General features: G+C 33.6%; 1 protein-coding gene across 1 annotated transcript in view; it reads left to right on the forward strand.

The window, feature by feature from the left end:
- Tmem38b (transmembrane protein 38B) overlaps positions 1 to 8,570 on the forward strand; it is a 60,371-nt gene extending 51,801 nt beyond the window's left edge. The window contains exon 6 of the mRNA XM_027943010.3: positions 6,454 to 8,570. Within this exon, the coding sequence (XP_027798811.2) occupies positions 6,454 to 6,669 (216 nt within the window). The 3' untranslated portion in view covers positions 6,670 to 8,570. The remainder of the gene's footprint in view (positions 1 to 6,453) is intronic.
- The last annotated feature ends 7,203 nt before the right edge of the window (positions 8,571 to 15,773 follow it).

The raw sequence follows: 15,773 nt of genomic DNA on the forward strand, positions 1-15,773 counted from the left end.
TTGATGGAAATCCTTCCTCTAGGTTTCGATGCACCCCAATTTTGCTGGAAATTCCTAACAAGATAGCTTTTGGTCGTTCTAACTTGTTATTCACCTGCGCAGTGACGCGGTACACGGGGGTGCTGCACTCTATTCGCCGCCATCTTCCTCAGACCTCACATAAATTTTAAAGATAAGATAAATGACATTTTATTTTTGACATGTCTTTGGCAGTTTTGCACTTTATCAAGTTGCTTTCCCCCATCAGAGATGAGTTTACAAAATTTGAGAAGCCTAGGATATCTATTGGCTGCTTAGCATAAGGTGTTACTGTGAAATAGTGTTATTGTGAAATAAAGCAAAGGGAAAGGTCAAAAATGATTAAAACTGAAAAGAGCATGTTGGGTTTTGAAATTAATCATTATATGGTGATCTCGATAAGAGCAATTTCAGTGGAAAGATATAGAAAAATTATTTTAATCAATTGAGTCAAATAAAAGGAAGTGAAGATGAAGAGTATTAACTATTTTAAAGGATCTTAAGGCAGTATAAATAAGAGAGCAGTTTGACAATGTCTGAGAGAGTTATAGATTTACTTGTCTTGTGAGTTGTTAATTTCATTTCTAGATATAGCCAACAGCAATGTTTGTCTAGGTGTGGTACAGGTCCAACTTCATCAGGATCACCTTTAAAATGTTTTTTAGCAAAGTAGTATGTAATATTTATTTACAAAATACTTAAGAATGAGTTCTTTTAAAAAATTTAAACATCAGTTATGAAGGAATAACTTATGTATGACAAAGTCTATTCAGTCTCGGAGTACATTTTTTATGAGTTTTGACAGATATGTACACCTGTGTATCTATTATCACAGTCAAGATATGGAACATTTGTATCACTTCAGAAAGTTCCCTTGTGTCCTACTCCAGTAACTCCCAATTACTTCTAAAACTCCAAGCTACTAAATATTTATTTTTTATCACCATAGGTTTGATTTGTCTTTTTCCTATTTTATATAAATGGAATTGTATAGTACATAATCATGTGCTTGGCTACTTTTGCTCAGCAGACTGTCTTTTGAAATTTACCCATAGTTTCTTACAAATTCTATTTTATTGCTAAGTAGCATTATATATACTGTATTTTGTTTATCCAATTATCTGTTGATGGATTTTGAGTTGTTTCCAGCTTCTGATTATTTGAATAAAGTTATCATGAATAAAGCTACTATGAATATGTGTACCTTGTGAGGTAAGGGTCAGGTTTGTTTTTTACTCATATTAATATAGAGTTGTTTCAGCACTATTTGTTGAAAAGTTTATTCTCTCCCCCTTGAATTGTCTTGGCAGTTTTGTTGAAAATCAGTTGCCCTGACATGTATGGGTCTATATCCAGGCTTTATCTGTACCATTGATTTATGTGTCTGTATCTCTAGCCAATACTAGATTATTTTCATTACTATGGCTTTTGAAATCAAATAGTATAAATTCAACATTTTTTTTAGTATTTCTTTGGATATTCTAGGTATTTTGCATTTCCAAATACATTTTTTGATTATGTTGTTATTTTCTATTTTAAAAAGCCAACTGGGTTCAGTGACACATGGCCAAGAGTCCCAGCTACTCCAAGCTGAGGAGAAATGATTCCTTGAGCCCAGGAGTTTAAGACCAACCTGGTCAATATGGATGCCATTAAAAAAAGAATTGAAATTGTATATGTAGATCTATTTGGGGAGAAATTACATTTTAAAAATATTGAGTCTGCTGATCCATGAGCATGATGTATTTCTCCATTTACTGAAGTATTCTTTAATTTTTAGGAGTAAGCATTTATGGTTTTTATTGTTTTACATGTATCTTGTTAACTTTAAATTTATCCTGAAGTTGTTCATATTTTTTGGATGCCTTTATGAATAGTACTTTTAAAAATTTCAATTTTGAATTTTACATTGACTTTATGATAGTAATTTTCAAAATTTCAAATTTGAACTTTACATTGCTTATATGTAGATATACAATTGATTCTTGCACATTGTTCTTGTATTCTGTATCTTGGCTAAATTCACTTGGTTCAGATAATTTTTTGTATAGATTCCTTAGTATTATCTACATACCTGACCTTGTCTATGGTAAACAATTTTCCTTTGCCATTTTTACCTGGATGATTTTGTTTTCTTTCAAATCTTGTGTTGGCTTGAACCTCCTGTACAGTATTGAATACAAATGGTGAGAGTGGATGACTTTGTCTTTTTCCTGGCCTCTGAGGGAAAATGTTCAACCTTTTACAATTAAGTATGATGTTAGCTAGAAGGGTCTTTATAATTTTTTTTTTTAAGTTTTAGATGGATACAATACCTTTGTTTTATTTATTTTTATGTGGTGTTGAGGATCGTAGAATCTAGGCAATTTTTTCTACCACTAAGCCACACAACCCCAGCCCTATAAGGTCTTATATGTGCCCTCATGTGAGGAAGTTCTCTGCTGGAAGTTTTTATCATGAATGGGTATAAAATTTTGTCAAAGATTTTTTTTAGCATCAATTGAAATAATCATGATGTTTCCCCATGAATTGTGTTAATATAGTGGATTGAATTAATTTTTTAAAATGTTATATCAACCTTTCATTTCCTGTAGTAAACCTCATTGAATCTTGATATAGTATCCTTTTTGTGTATTATTTGATTCAATTTGTTAATGTCTTTCAAGGATTTTTTTTCCCCTCCTGTGTATTCATGATGTTGGTTTGAAGTTTTCTTTGTAATTTTGTCTTTTTTTTTTTTTTTTGTTAACCTAAAATAGAACTCATTAAATAAGTGGAGGAGTATTCAGTTTTCTACTTTCTAAAAGAATTTATATAGATTTGATATTGTTTCTTAATAAATGTTTGATAGATTCACCTGTGAAACCATTTGGACTAAAGTTTTCTTTGAGGAAAGTTTCTGAGGACAATTTCTTAAGTAGTTACAGGGCTAATAAGATTTTCTATTTTATATACATTTTAGTAAGTTGTATTTTTCATGGAATTTGCTATTTGACTTAAGGTTTTTTAAAAAAATTTGTTGGCATAAAATTAGACTCAATAGTTAAAGAATTTGTACTAATATTTCCACTTTCATTTCTGGTATTGGTAGTTTATATCTTCGTTTTGTCTTTAACATAGTCTTATATTTGGAAAAGCAGTTTTAATAAACAAATGAAAATATAAGATAAAGTACTGTTACTTAAATAAGTTGTAACCTTATATTGCTTGACCATTTTTACATCTAAATAAGTCATTGCTTACTAGCTTCGGTAAATACATGATAGTCATCTATACAGAGGCAGAAAGCATAAAATATGAGAAAGGAAACACTGTTAATGGCAATTCTAGTAACTCAACAAATGTTTCATAATTACTAGCTCTTCTAATGGTGGAAAACTACCAAGTGTAGTCCCTGAGAAGTCAAGTAGACACCCTGGTTCTGATTGGGTTTTTGTTGTGGGGGGTGGCTACTGGGGATTCAATTCTGGGGCACTTAACCTCTGAGCCACATCCCCAGCTCTATTTTGTACATTATTTAGAGACGGGGTTTCAATGAGTTGCTTAGTGCCTCACTTTTGCTGAAGCTGGCTTTGAACTTGCCATTCTCCTGCCTCAGCCTTCTGAGCCACTTTGATTACAGGAATGTGCCACTGTGCTGGCTCTATCTTCTAATTTTTTTTTTAAATATTTATCTTTTAGCTTTAGGTGGACACAATATCTTTATTTTGTTTTTATGTGGTGCTGAGAATCGAACCTAGTGCCTCACGCATGCCAGGTGAGCGTGCTACCACTTGAGCTACATCCTCAGCCCCTCTGTCTTCTAACTGTTGATGCAGGATAACAATGTCAGGGCAGTCCCTAGTAATGGTACATTAAGAAGCTAGATTCCTTCCTTCTGGTCATTGATTTCATCGCAGTATTTAATAATAGTGTAATATGACTACAGTTAATAGGCTATGCATATAAATATTGATCTGCTGAAGAATGTTTAGTATAATAACAGCTTTGCTTTATACAGTAGTACATTTTCATCTAAAGTTTTGGCATTAAATAAAAATTTTGTTTTTAAAAATTAATTTAACTAGGGCTGGGGAAGTGGCCAGTGATAGAATGCTTGCCTAGCATTTATAAGCCCTGGGTTCAATCCCCAGTAAAATACATATCATTCTAGCTAGAGTTTTCTTAATTTCATCAGTTTGTTCCAAAGATCCAGCTTGTGGTTTACTGGTTTTCTGTTTTATGTCTCATTACTTTTCAGGTCCTTATTATACCTTTCCTCTATCTACTTTGGGCTTACTTTGTTTTCTACAAAGAAAAGGTTGAAGATTGATAAATTTGACTCAGTCACTTTTTTTTTTTTTTTTTTAAGTTGCCTGGCAAAACCCAAAGTGGACAGAATCAAAATTCAGCTGTCAAACTGTGTAAAATACTTAGAACATATATCATAGAGGGCTGGTATCCTTTATGTATAACAAGGATGAAGGACCAAGACCTAATAAAAAAATTGAGAAAGTTATCACTAATGCACACGGATACGATATAAAGATGTCCCTCAAACATATGAAAAAATATGAAATTCATAATTTGAGCAATTGCCGCAGTCCGGCTGCAGCAAGCCGGCTGTAGCGCCCGGGCAAGCAATAATAAAATAATACTGAGATACCATTTCTTGCTTATCAGATTGGCAAAAATTTAAAGTCTGGCTACAGATTCTTTTATACACATGGATTTTTGGCTCACTGTCCACATGGTTCCCTGTTCTTTGGTTTGTGATGCCCTCACATCCTAGATATTTTGGCTTTCTCAGGCTCTAGATTTTGTCTCCTTAGCCCTGAAGACTTCTGATTTCTATTCCTGTGAATTAGCACATGTTCTTAAAAGAAAAGGCCATGGTGAATGTGGAGCTCACTTTTTTCAGCTTCGTTTCTATTAGGGATAATAGCGCCATGAGATTCTGCCGTACTGGTTGTTATCGAGTGGCTTTTAGCAGTTGTTTTATGTATTTTTGTCTTTTACATTGATTTTGATGTGAGACTTAAGTCTGATGTAAGATATGTTGCCATGGCTGGTCTGAAATCTGTGTGGGTGCATTAAAAAAAAGTTTGTTTTCGTGTCAAATTCACATAAAAAATAGTTATTTAAAAGTAAACATTTCAGTGGTGTTTTAATTACATTCACAATAGTGTGAGTTTTTAATTTATATAAATGATAGAACAGTGTAGCTTTTGTTCTGATTTCTACTTAATTATATGTCCTAATATTTTTTCGCTATTGTGTTTCTGTTAATCACTTTTAACTGTGGTACAATGTGAATTTCACTTTTCTATGCCTCTTGATAGACATCTACTATTTTTGTAGCTTGCCTCTATCTAGATTTATGTGTGGCAGTTAATAATAATTTATTCTTGATAAGATTTCCCCCACTAACATGGATTTTGTAGGGCCTTTTTAAAGAAATGTGATTCCAAAAATTTCTGGTTTGATTGATTTCTGTGATCTGGAGTAATTGACACTTGAGTAATTGAATGGCTGGACTTTGGGGAATAATTATAGAGCTTAAATTTCTTCCCATGATCCATTTTGGCACCAGTCTGATTTCTTGAGCAAATCTAAACATCTCTTAACACCAAATTTTGCCAGATAAATAATTGGAAGCACTTTTCCCTCTACTTTTTGATGTCGTAGTTAAATATATATGAAAAAATTGGGTGGTAGATCCTTTCTGCCATCCCTGTTAGGGACAGTATTCTGCAATTCACTGAAAGTCTGTGACTTCTGTTAATGTTAGAGTAGTTAGTAACTGAATTAAAAATTTAGGTTTTGCAAACTGCTTTACTGACTATTAGCTTTATGATTTTGGGCAAGTTACAGAACCTCTCAGAGCCTTGCTTCTAGATCTTCATGATGAGGATAATAATAGAGTATTGTTGGAGTAAATTGAAAGAGAATAATAATATAAAATACAGGGGGCTGGGGTTGTGGCTCAGTGGTAGAATGCTTGCCTAGTATGCACGAGGCACTGGTTCGATCCTCAGCTCCATATAGCTGTAAAATAAAGATAATGTGTCCACCTAGAACTACAAAATAAATATTTAAAAAAATACTTATTACAGTTCTGTAATGTACATAGTAATAATAGCTGTATTGGTTTTTGATATAGACTATAAATGACATTTTATCTTTTTTCCCTTTGAAAACTATTTATGTGGAAATGGTTATACTGTTCATTTGACATCCAAAAATATGGTACCTTCTATTATTTTTAAATGAATTATCTTCTTTTCCATAGAGAAAAGATTTTTTTCCCAGAATGTAGCTTAGTTTGTTCTCCTGCAGAGTAAATTAAGAATGCCTTTTGAATATTTTTTTCCTTTTCGTTTACTTTTCTTGGTTTTGAGAAACAGAGAACAGTTGTACTTAAATTCAAAATTGCACTTTTTTTTTTCTGCCCAGATAACCATGATGATTACAGAGACTTCTTCTGTGACTCTTGCTCCTTTTGAAGATATATTGAGTCGGATGCTCTTTGGTTGGCAGCACCAGTTTTCATTGTGTGAAAAGAAATGTGGAGCAAAATCGTCTTCCAATGGCACTGGTTCATCAGTCTCAAAACCTATAACCGATGGTTCAGATAATGTTAAAAGGAAACATTCTAAGAAGACTGAGTAAATTTACTTGAGCTCTAGAAGGCAAAAAAAATTCTTTTCTACCTATCAGATTGTGATAAATATTTCTATGTAGATGATGTGAAATAAAGATTATATATAAGGAATGGAGGTGACAAAAAGAAAGAAATTCTTTCTGTTTTAGGGTGACTACCACTTTCTTGATTGTAATTCTTGAGTGTCATGAGTATATCATGTGAATTTTTTTCTGATATAAAGTATCTTGTGATTATTTAAATAGTTTACATTGATAAAAGAAATTAAAAAAATTTGAAACTTTTAAAAAATTGGGTAATTTCATGCATTTAAAAAAATCTGAATCTATTTGAGCTTTAGTTCAGAATTAAACTTTTAAAAGTAAATAAAAGTTTAATTCCTAGGTATGGAAAATTAATTGATTAAAAAATTAAAATTCTAATTTAATTTTGAGCATTGAGGACGTTAACTTTTCCTAAAATACTTTCTATTATATATGGATATAAATTGCTAGTTTATATTTGCTATATAAACATTGTAATTTTGCCCTCGTTAAAATAGAAAATACCTGAAATTTATCTTAATTTTATCTCTAATAGTACTTTTCAGTAAGAACACAATATTGTTGTATGAATTTCAGTTTGAAGTCTGCTTCATGCCCTTGTTTAAAAAACTGTTTTTTTCCCCCTCAAAAGAAAATTAGGGAGGGGGGATGGTGGAGGATGGGAAAGGCAGCGGAGCACAACAGACACTAGTATGGCAATATGTAAATCAATGGATGTGTAACTGATGTGATTCTGCAATCTGTGTATGGGGTGAAGGTGGGAGTTCATAACCCACTTGAATCAAAGTGTGGAATATGATATGTCAAGAAATTTGTAATGTTTTGAACAACCAACAATAAAAAATTAAAAAAAAAAAAAAAGAAAAAGAAAATTAGGGGTACAATTTTTGATAAATTACTTTTCAGTTTTCCAAGATTACAAAACATGGAATTTTCTTTTTTTTTCCTTCCCTCTTTCTCTCTCCTTAAAACACATTTATTTCAACTGTAGAGAAAATTTTCACATTTCACATGTTCTCCCTGACTTTGGTTGTTCTGAATACGTTGGTAGCAGTTGTCTTAATGATTCAACACAAAGTATTATCTCCATTAAATTTGTTTCTCCCATATCTCCTTTCTAGTGGCTACTTTCTCAGTTTTTTGTTTGAATGTTTCATGTTAGATTAAATATGGTTATATTTAGTTTTAATCTATGTGTACATGCATTATTTATTTTGTTTTAAATGAAAACCAATTACCTTCATGTGAAAATGCTCAGCTCTGAAGAGAATTGTCTGTACACATTTGATAGTAATCAGCTAGGAAACAGATCAACCGAAATCTCATGGTTGTCTTATTTGATTGAAGAATGATGACATTAAATCTGGTTTCTTATTGGCAAAATAAACCAGAAAAGTACTAAATGATATTAGAGTTTCTTTATTTTATGATTTAAAAGTACAGTTCTAACATTCAAACTCTGTGACATGATTTCTTATACCAAGACCATGAACATACTACCTGTATCAGGTAGAACTTTTAGATGGCTTAGAAGTACTCAAATCATTCAAGTTAAAAGTTCTTTTTAACAACTGTGAACACCAGCGGGTACCATATAGCTTATGAAAAATGATTTTCTTTTTGGCACATGGAGCACTTTTGATACTCTTAGAATGCTAAGAATGCTAAGAAACTTGTTTTTAATATTATAACAGCCTTAAAATGAATTCTGTGTTATATTTGATATTCTTATAGTTGAAAACTTTTCAAAATTAACTTGTTATTAATTATTTGTCAGTTTTGAAGTTTGGATTTAACGTAGTTAAACACTTGTTTTACACTTGTATTAAAAGACAAATTCATTAAAATAAGTTATTCAACACCAATGGAGTATTAGATTATTATTATTGTTTTTTTTTCCTTTTATACTTTTCTTGGAGGAGTGCAGAATTCCTCTGTTGTTTTGACTGATATAGTATATATTCAGTAACTACTGTTTAAATGTGACATTGATATAAACTTTAGTAATCTATAACAAGTATCCTATAACCCTCAGTTCAAGGTTCATAGGGGTAAAAGCTGTATTGGAGAATATAGTCAGCCCTGAAACTGCCCACTCTGAATCTGCTTATGCTTCCTGCAGAGACTTGGATTTGTGAACCAGGTTGTTAGACTCCATATTCAACAAGAAGCACGAATAAGGCCTGTAGACATGCCTCACACAGCCTAGCCAAATCAGAGGTGGCACTGAAGATGTCAAGACCTGGTTAGGTATCCCTTAGTGAGAAGGAGACAGGAAACTGTCTAGAACATGGGCAGCTTAACTTAGAGATATCATTCTGTAGTAAAATGTGTCCAAATTGAATATTAAACTCTCATTTACCAGATTAGTCACTCTTCCTTGCTAAGGGAGTAGTAAGGACTGGAGAGACATGATGGGGTGAGGTGGATGAATTTCAGTGGAAATGCCAATCTCTCTGTGGGCACAGACCAAAAACTGGAGTAATGAGAGAAGAAGGGAGACCTCAATATATTTGGTCTGCTCCTTTAAAACCAAATACCTTTTCATTAAAATATGTTTCAAATCATAAGTTGATTGCAGTTGAGTGGAATGTTAGAAATGGAATAATGCCCTTCCACCCCACATGCAAATCTCCTTAGAATTTTTGCCAGGTATAATTCACGTTTTTGGTGATGTTCATTCCTGTGCTTCTTCAGCAAATATTGGATACTAGTTATGGATCAGGCATTGTCCTAGGCTCAGAATATACCACAAACAAACAAACAAACAACAACAATAATAAAACCAAGTAGAAATAGCCTACTTCTGTGGAGTTTGCTTTCCACCAATGGAAAGACAAATAAATGTGTTCTTGTGATGATGATAAAAGATTATGAATGAATATTACATAAGATGTAAAGATAGAAAGTGAGGGATGTAGAGGTATTTGTTAAAATAGGATCATTAGGCCTTTCTGTTAAAATTGCTTTTTAGCAGGTAACTGAAGGACACAAGGGAGCAAGCCACGTAGAGACATATGGGTAAGTGCAAGAGTCATACTTTTCATTTGTATACTTGATTTAGGTTCTATTTCTTAAAAAAAATTTAATTTATTTATTTATAGAGAATTTTTTAATATTTATTTTTTAGTTTTCAGTGGACCACATCTTTATTTTATTTTTATGTGGTGTTGAGGTTCGAACCCAGCGCCCCCGCGCATGCCAGGTGAGCGCGCTACTTGAGCCATATCCCCAGCCCCTTGAATTTATTTTTATTACTAAGTATAATGGTACTGTGTCATTTTTAACAGACATTATTCTTCCACAGAATTTATTTTTGATTTTCCAGATTTTTCTTTTGAGATAAATCTGCTTAAAAAATGCACAAATTATAAATGTCTAAGCACTGAGTTTTGACAGATGCATTCAACTGAATAACTAAACTCCTACCCAGCACTGTAGGAAGTTCTTTTCCGGTTACACCCTCCCCTATTGAAGTTAGTATAAATAAGACTTCTTTGAAAGTCAGCATAATGTTTTTGAAATTTATCTTGTTGCATTTATCAGTATAGTTCATTCCTTTTTAAATGCTTGATAGTGTTCTATATGTCTATACCACAGTTTATATGATATACATCAGAGCTGTTTGTGGCCTGGGGTATTCTAGATAACTATCATGAACATTTTTGTATAAGTCTTGATGAACAAGTTTGTAGTTCTTTTGGACAAATACTTAGGAGAATATTTACTGGGTCATATGCTTGGTTGTATAAAAAACTGCTGAACATTTTTTCCAAAATGGTTATACCATTTTATAGTCCACAAGAGCATGTTAATGTTCTGGTTGCTCTGCATACTTACCAAAGTCTAGTGTTGTCAAGCATTTTAATTTTATCCATTTCTAATGTATGCTTTGTGCTTTTATGGTTTTAATTTTTCATCTCCCTGATGATTAATGATGTTTTAGAGCTTTTTTGTCTGATTATTGGCCATTTGTGTATCTTCCTCTGAAGTATCTATTGAGATCTTTTACATGGGTAAAAGATTTGCCTTTTTATTATTAAGTTGGAGTTCTTTATATGCCATAACAATCCCTTGATAAATATTTTGTACACATTAGCTTTCTGGTCTGTGGCTTAACCTATTTGTTTTTGTAATGATGGATTTTAATGTGCTGATATTTTTAATTTTAAAGATGTCCCCCAGTATTTTCTTTTATAGTTATTTGCTTTCCTCTGTCTTTAGAAACCTTTGTCTGTCCCGGATTCATGAAGATATTTGCATCTGAGGAACCCCAAATAAAGGATCTCCTAGAGAAACATTTAAAAGAAACACTTTGTTATTATGTAAAGCATTGATTCTGTTACTCTGAAAGTTACCCAGTCCTACTTATTGGTTCTGCTTCCTGAAAATGATTGTATAACTTATAAGTAGACACTTTTTCTGTGCATTTGCTATGGGCTGTACATCACAGGAATTCAGGACTTTTAGTGTTTATATAGGTACTTTTTGTGAGTATGCTTGGTGTTGGTTTATCACAACCCTAGTGCTTAGAAGAGACAGTAAAGATGTAACAATAGCAAATACACTCTGTATGGCATTCTGACTCCTGCACTTAAATATTAAAAATTAAATCTCCTAAATCACTGTTGTTACCATCACATTCACATTCCATGTCTGATCATTTATGTTTTCAGTTGGATATGAGTCCCCAAAACTCATACTAGCCTTCCTTATAATTGTTCAATATATATTTTGACAAATATTTTGTAATTATAAATTCATTTGAAAACAACTTTTAAGAAAGTTCCCATCTCTCCTTCTGATATTTCACCCCGTACGATTATGTATTCAGGCTTCAGATATGGTCCTGTCTCATCATGAGTATTGTTATCAGTGCTACTCACTATGAAGGAGACTCTGGAAACTGAACTGCAGCATCTTTAAATTAAAACAATTTCAAATCCCCCTTCCAACCAGATCCCTGGATTCTAGGACAGCCCACAGCAGTAGGAATGACACAAATTGAAGTAATAATACTCCCTAGAGGTGGCAGAGGCTTGGGCCAATAGGTGCTCAAGTACTCACTGCTGATGGAGTGAAGTGGTTGAGAAATATTGGGCACAAAATGGGGCTCCAGGAACAAGGTTGAGTGTTTTCTAGGACAAGAGACCGCTCAGCAAGGCTCCATGGAGTACAAGTGCTCTGTGTTCTGGCAGTGTTCTCTGAGGTGGTGGAGGCTAACTCTTCTGCTCTAGCTGCCATCAAGGCTGCCAGGGGGAAGTTCTTTCCCAGCACTTGGGTAAATGACAATGATCCTGGGTCATATGCCATAGAGGTATCTTAATTTCTTAACAGATCTGTTAGCAATTGATGTTCACTTAACACTACCTTATAGGACACATGCCTAGAACCATTATTCCTTACATTTCCTCCTTGGGGACTAACTTACCCCAAAAGGATAACATTTGAAGCCATTCAAAACACTGTTGATTTTCATTTTGCTAACACAGTACTTAGTTTTGTTGAGCCTCTCTCTGTGGACAGGAACCTGCTTTTTGGGGGTGGGTACTGAGGATTGAACTCAGGGGCATTCAACCACTGAGCCACATCCCCAGCCCTATTTTGTATTTTATGTAGAGACAGGGTCTCACTGAGTTGCTTAGCACCTCGCTTTTGCTGAGGCTGGTTTTGAACTCAAGGTCTTCTTACCTCAGTCTCCCAAGCTGCTGGGATTATAATAGGTGTGTCCACCACACTGGACCTGCTCAATAGATTCTTTGCAGAAAAAAGAAGATCAGCTTCAGGGTGACTTTCCGTCCTTGGCTGTATCAAAATGCAGCTGACAACTCACTAGAGAAGAGAAATTGAAACATTTAAACTGATAGGACACTCCCCTCAAAGGACACCCAATATAGAAGAATAAAGGAGATAAATTCAGGCAGCATGAGAGGAAATGGTCAAGGCCAGTGATTTTTGTTAGAAATAGAAATGTTTCTACATGAGGTCATTTATCAAGTTTGCATTTTAATTTGTAATTGACAAGAATCCTGTTTGCCTTGTTAAATGGTAACAAAGAGGATACTTATGTAGCCACAGCCTAACTCAAGAAATGAAACATCAACATCTCATTTTCTAATTATTGTCCTTCCTGTGTCTAAAGGTAACAATATCCTCATTTCTTTCTTTTCTTTTTAAAAATTTCATTGTTTATTTTTAGTTATACATGACAGTAGCATCCATTCTGATATAATTACACAAGCATGGAATATATCTTTTTCTAATTAGGACCCCATTCTTGTGATTGTACACAATGGTGGAATTCACTGTGGTGTTTTCATATAGGTACTTAGGAAAATTGTGTCATTCATTACACTGTCTTTCCTTTTCCTGTCCCACTTCTTTTACTCCCCTGGGCCTAATCTACTGAATTTCTATTCTTCCCCTCCCCACTGTTATTATGGGTTAGCTTCCACATGTTAGCAAAAACATTCAATCTTTGGCTTTATGGGAATGGCTTATTTCACTTAGCATGATCATCTCCAGATCCATCCATTTACTGGGAAATGAAATAAAGTAATTCTTAATGGCTGAGTAATACTCTATTGTGTATATATACCATATATATATTAATCCATTCATCCATTGAAGAGCACCTAGGTTGGCTCCATAGCTTAGCTATTGTGAACCGGGCTGCTATAAACATTGATGTGGCCACATCCCTCTAGTATGCTGATTTTAAATCCTTTGGATATAAACCAAGGAGTGGGATAACTAAGTCAAATGGTGGTTCTATTTCTAGTTTTTTGATGAATCTCTATACTGCTTTCCAGAGTGTTTGCATCAATTTGCAGTCCCGCCAGCAATTTATGAGTGTACCTTTCCCCCCACATCCTCGCCAACATTTATTGTTACTTGTATTTTTGATAATTGCCATTCTGACTGGAGTGAGATGAGATCTCAGTGTAGTTTTAATTTGCATTTCTCTAATTGCTAGAGATGTTGAACATTTTTTCATATATTTGTTGGTGATTTATATTTCTTCTTTTGAGAAGAAATGAGCAAGAAACTGGGACAGATACTTCATGAAAGAAGACACACAAAAAAGCCAATAAACAAACTCATTTGATATGCAACTTCATTAGTCATAAGGAAAGTAAGCTTTAAAAAACAGGGAACACTATACCATCATCAGAATCAGTTTCTTTGCCCATTTATTGATTGAGTTATTTGGGTTTTTTGGTGTTAAGTTTTGAGTACTTTATATAACCTGGAAAGTAATGCCGTATCTGAGGTGATGGTGGTAAAAATTTTCTCCCATTCTGTAGACACTCCCTTCACATTCTTGCAATATCCTGATTTCTGATCCCAGATGTTTTTTTTGGATTATTTTTGAATTTTGTATGAATGGAGTTAGGTTGTATCCTTATTTTTGTGCATCTGACTTATTTTGAGGATTATTATGTTTATGAGGTTTGTCTGTGTTACTTTGTATAGCTGGAGTTCATTTTCATTGTTAGTATTGCATTGTATTAATATATCTTAATTTGTGGATCCATTTCATTGTGTTGATGGAAATTTAGTTTTGCACTGTTGCAAATATTTGCTGCTATAAACATTGTTGTGTATATCTTTTGGTGCACATGTGTACATTTTTTTTTTCAGTGTAATCCCAAGTGTAAAAGTACTGGCTCCTGGGGTCTGAGTATATTCAAGGTCTATAGATCCAAAATATCTACAATAGTTGGCTTAGGCTTAATTTGCATTCCCAACAGTGTATGGGAGTTCCAGTTCTCCCATATCCTTACTAATACTAGATATTATGCATCTTTTAAGTTTAGTGATTCTGATGATGGTATAGTGTTCCCTGTTTTTTAAAGCTTACTTTCCTTATGACTAATAAAGTTGCATATCAAATGAGTTTGTTTATTGGCTTTTTTGTGTGTCTTCTTTCATGAAGTATCTGTCCCAGTTTCTTGCTCATTTCTTTCTTTTCTGTTGGGTCGTCTTTTTGTTGATGTAGAGGGATGTGTATTTGTGTGTATTATGTGTGTAAGCTCAGGATATGGACTCTTCTGTAATTTCATATTGTAAATATATTTTTCAACTCTGCTGGCTTGCATTTGCACTCAACAGTAAAGTGTCCTGAGAAGAGAGGTTTTCTTTTTGTTTGTTTGTTTTGTGGTGCTGGGGATTGAACCCAGGACCTTGTGCATGTGAGGCAGGCATTCTACCAACTGAACTATATCCCCAGCCCCTGAGAGGGAATTCTTAATTTTATTGTGGTTTGATTTAGCAGTATTCCTTCTATGATTAAAGCTTTTTTGGTTTTATTTGAGGGGTATTTCCCTATTCTAAGGTTATGATAATGTTCTCTCATGTTATGTTTTAGAAGCTGTATTGTTGCATTTTTTTTTGTTCTAAGATCCATATTCCATTTGAAATGTATATTTTTGCATAGGGTGAGCAATGGGTATCCAACTGACCCACTATCATTTATTGAAAAGTGCCACTTTGACACAAATCAAGGACCCATATATGTCTAGGGATGTTCTGGACTGTTTAATTGTTTTATTTGTCTATTCTCATGCTATATCACATTATATTTACTACTCTGGTTGTATAAGTCTTCATATGCAGTGGAATAAATCCACTTTGATCTTTTTCTTCTAAGTTTTCTGGATTCTTCTTGGTCCCTTTGCTTTGGTCCCTTTGGTCTATATGAATATTAGAATTATCTTGTTAATTTCCACAAAAATAAATTTCTGGAATATTTATTGGGATTTCATTGAACCTAATATCTTTAGGAAAAATTTGTATTTTGAGTTTTTTGACCTGAAAACATAGTATATTCCTTTCTTTTTCTTTCTCTCTTTTTTTTTTGTTTTGCATATTGGAGAGTGAATCCAGGGGTGCTTAACCACTGAGCCACATCCCCAGCCCTTTTTTGTATTTTATTTAGAGACAGGGTTTCACTGAGTTTCTTAGGGCCTCACTAAATTGCTGAGGCTAGCTTTGAACTCACAATCCTACTGCCTCAGCCTCCTGAACTGCTGGGATTACAGGTATGTGCCACCACACCTGAGTAT

The sequence above is a fragment of the Marmota flaviventris genome, chromosome 13 (genome assembly GCF_047511675.1).
Source record: "Marmota flaviventris isolate mMarFla1 chromosome 13, mMarFla1.hap1, whole genome shotgun sequence".
Classification (NCBI taxonomy): domain Eukaryota; kingdom Metazoa; phylum Chordata; class Mammalia; order Rodentia; family Sciuridae; genus Marmota; species Marmota flaviventris.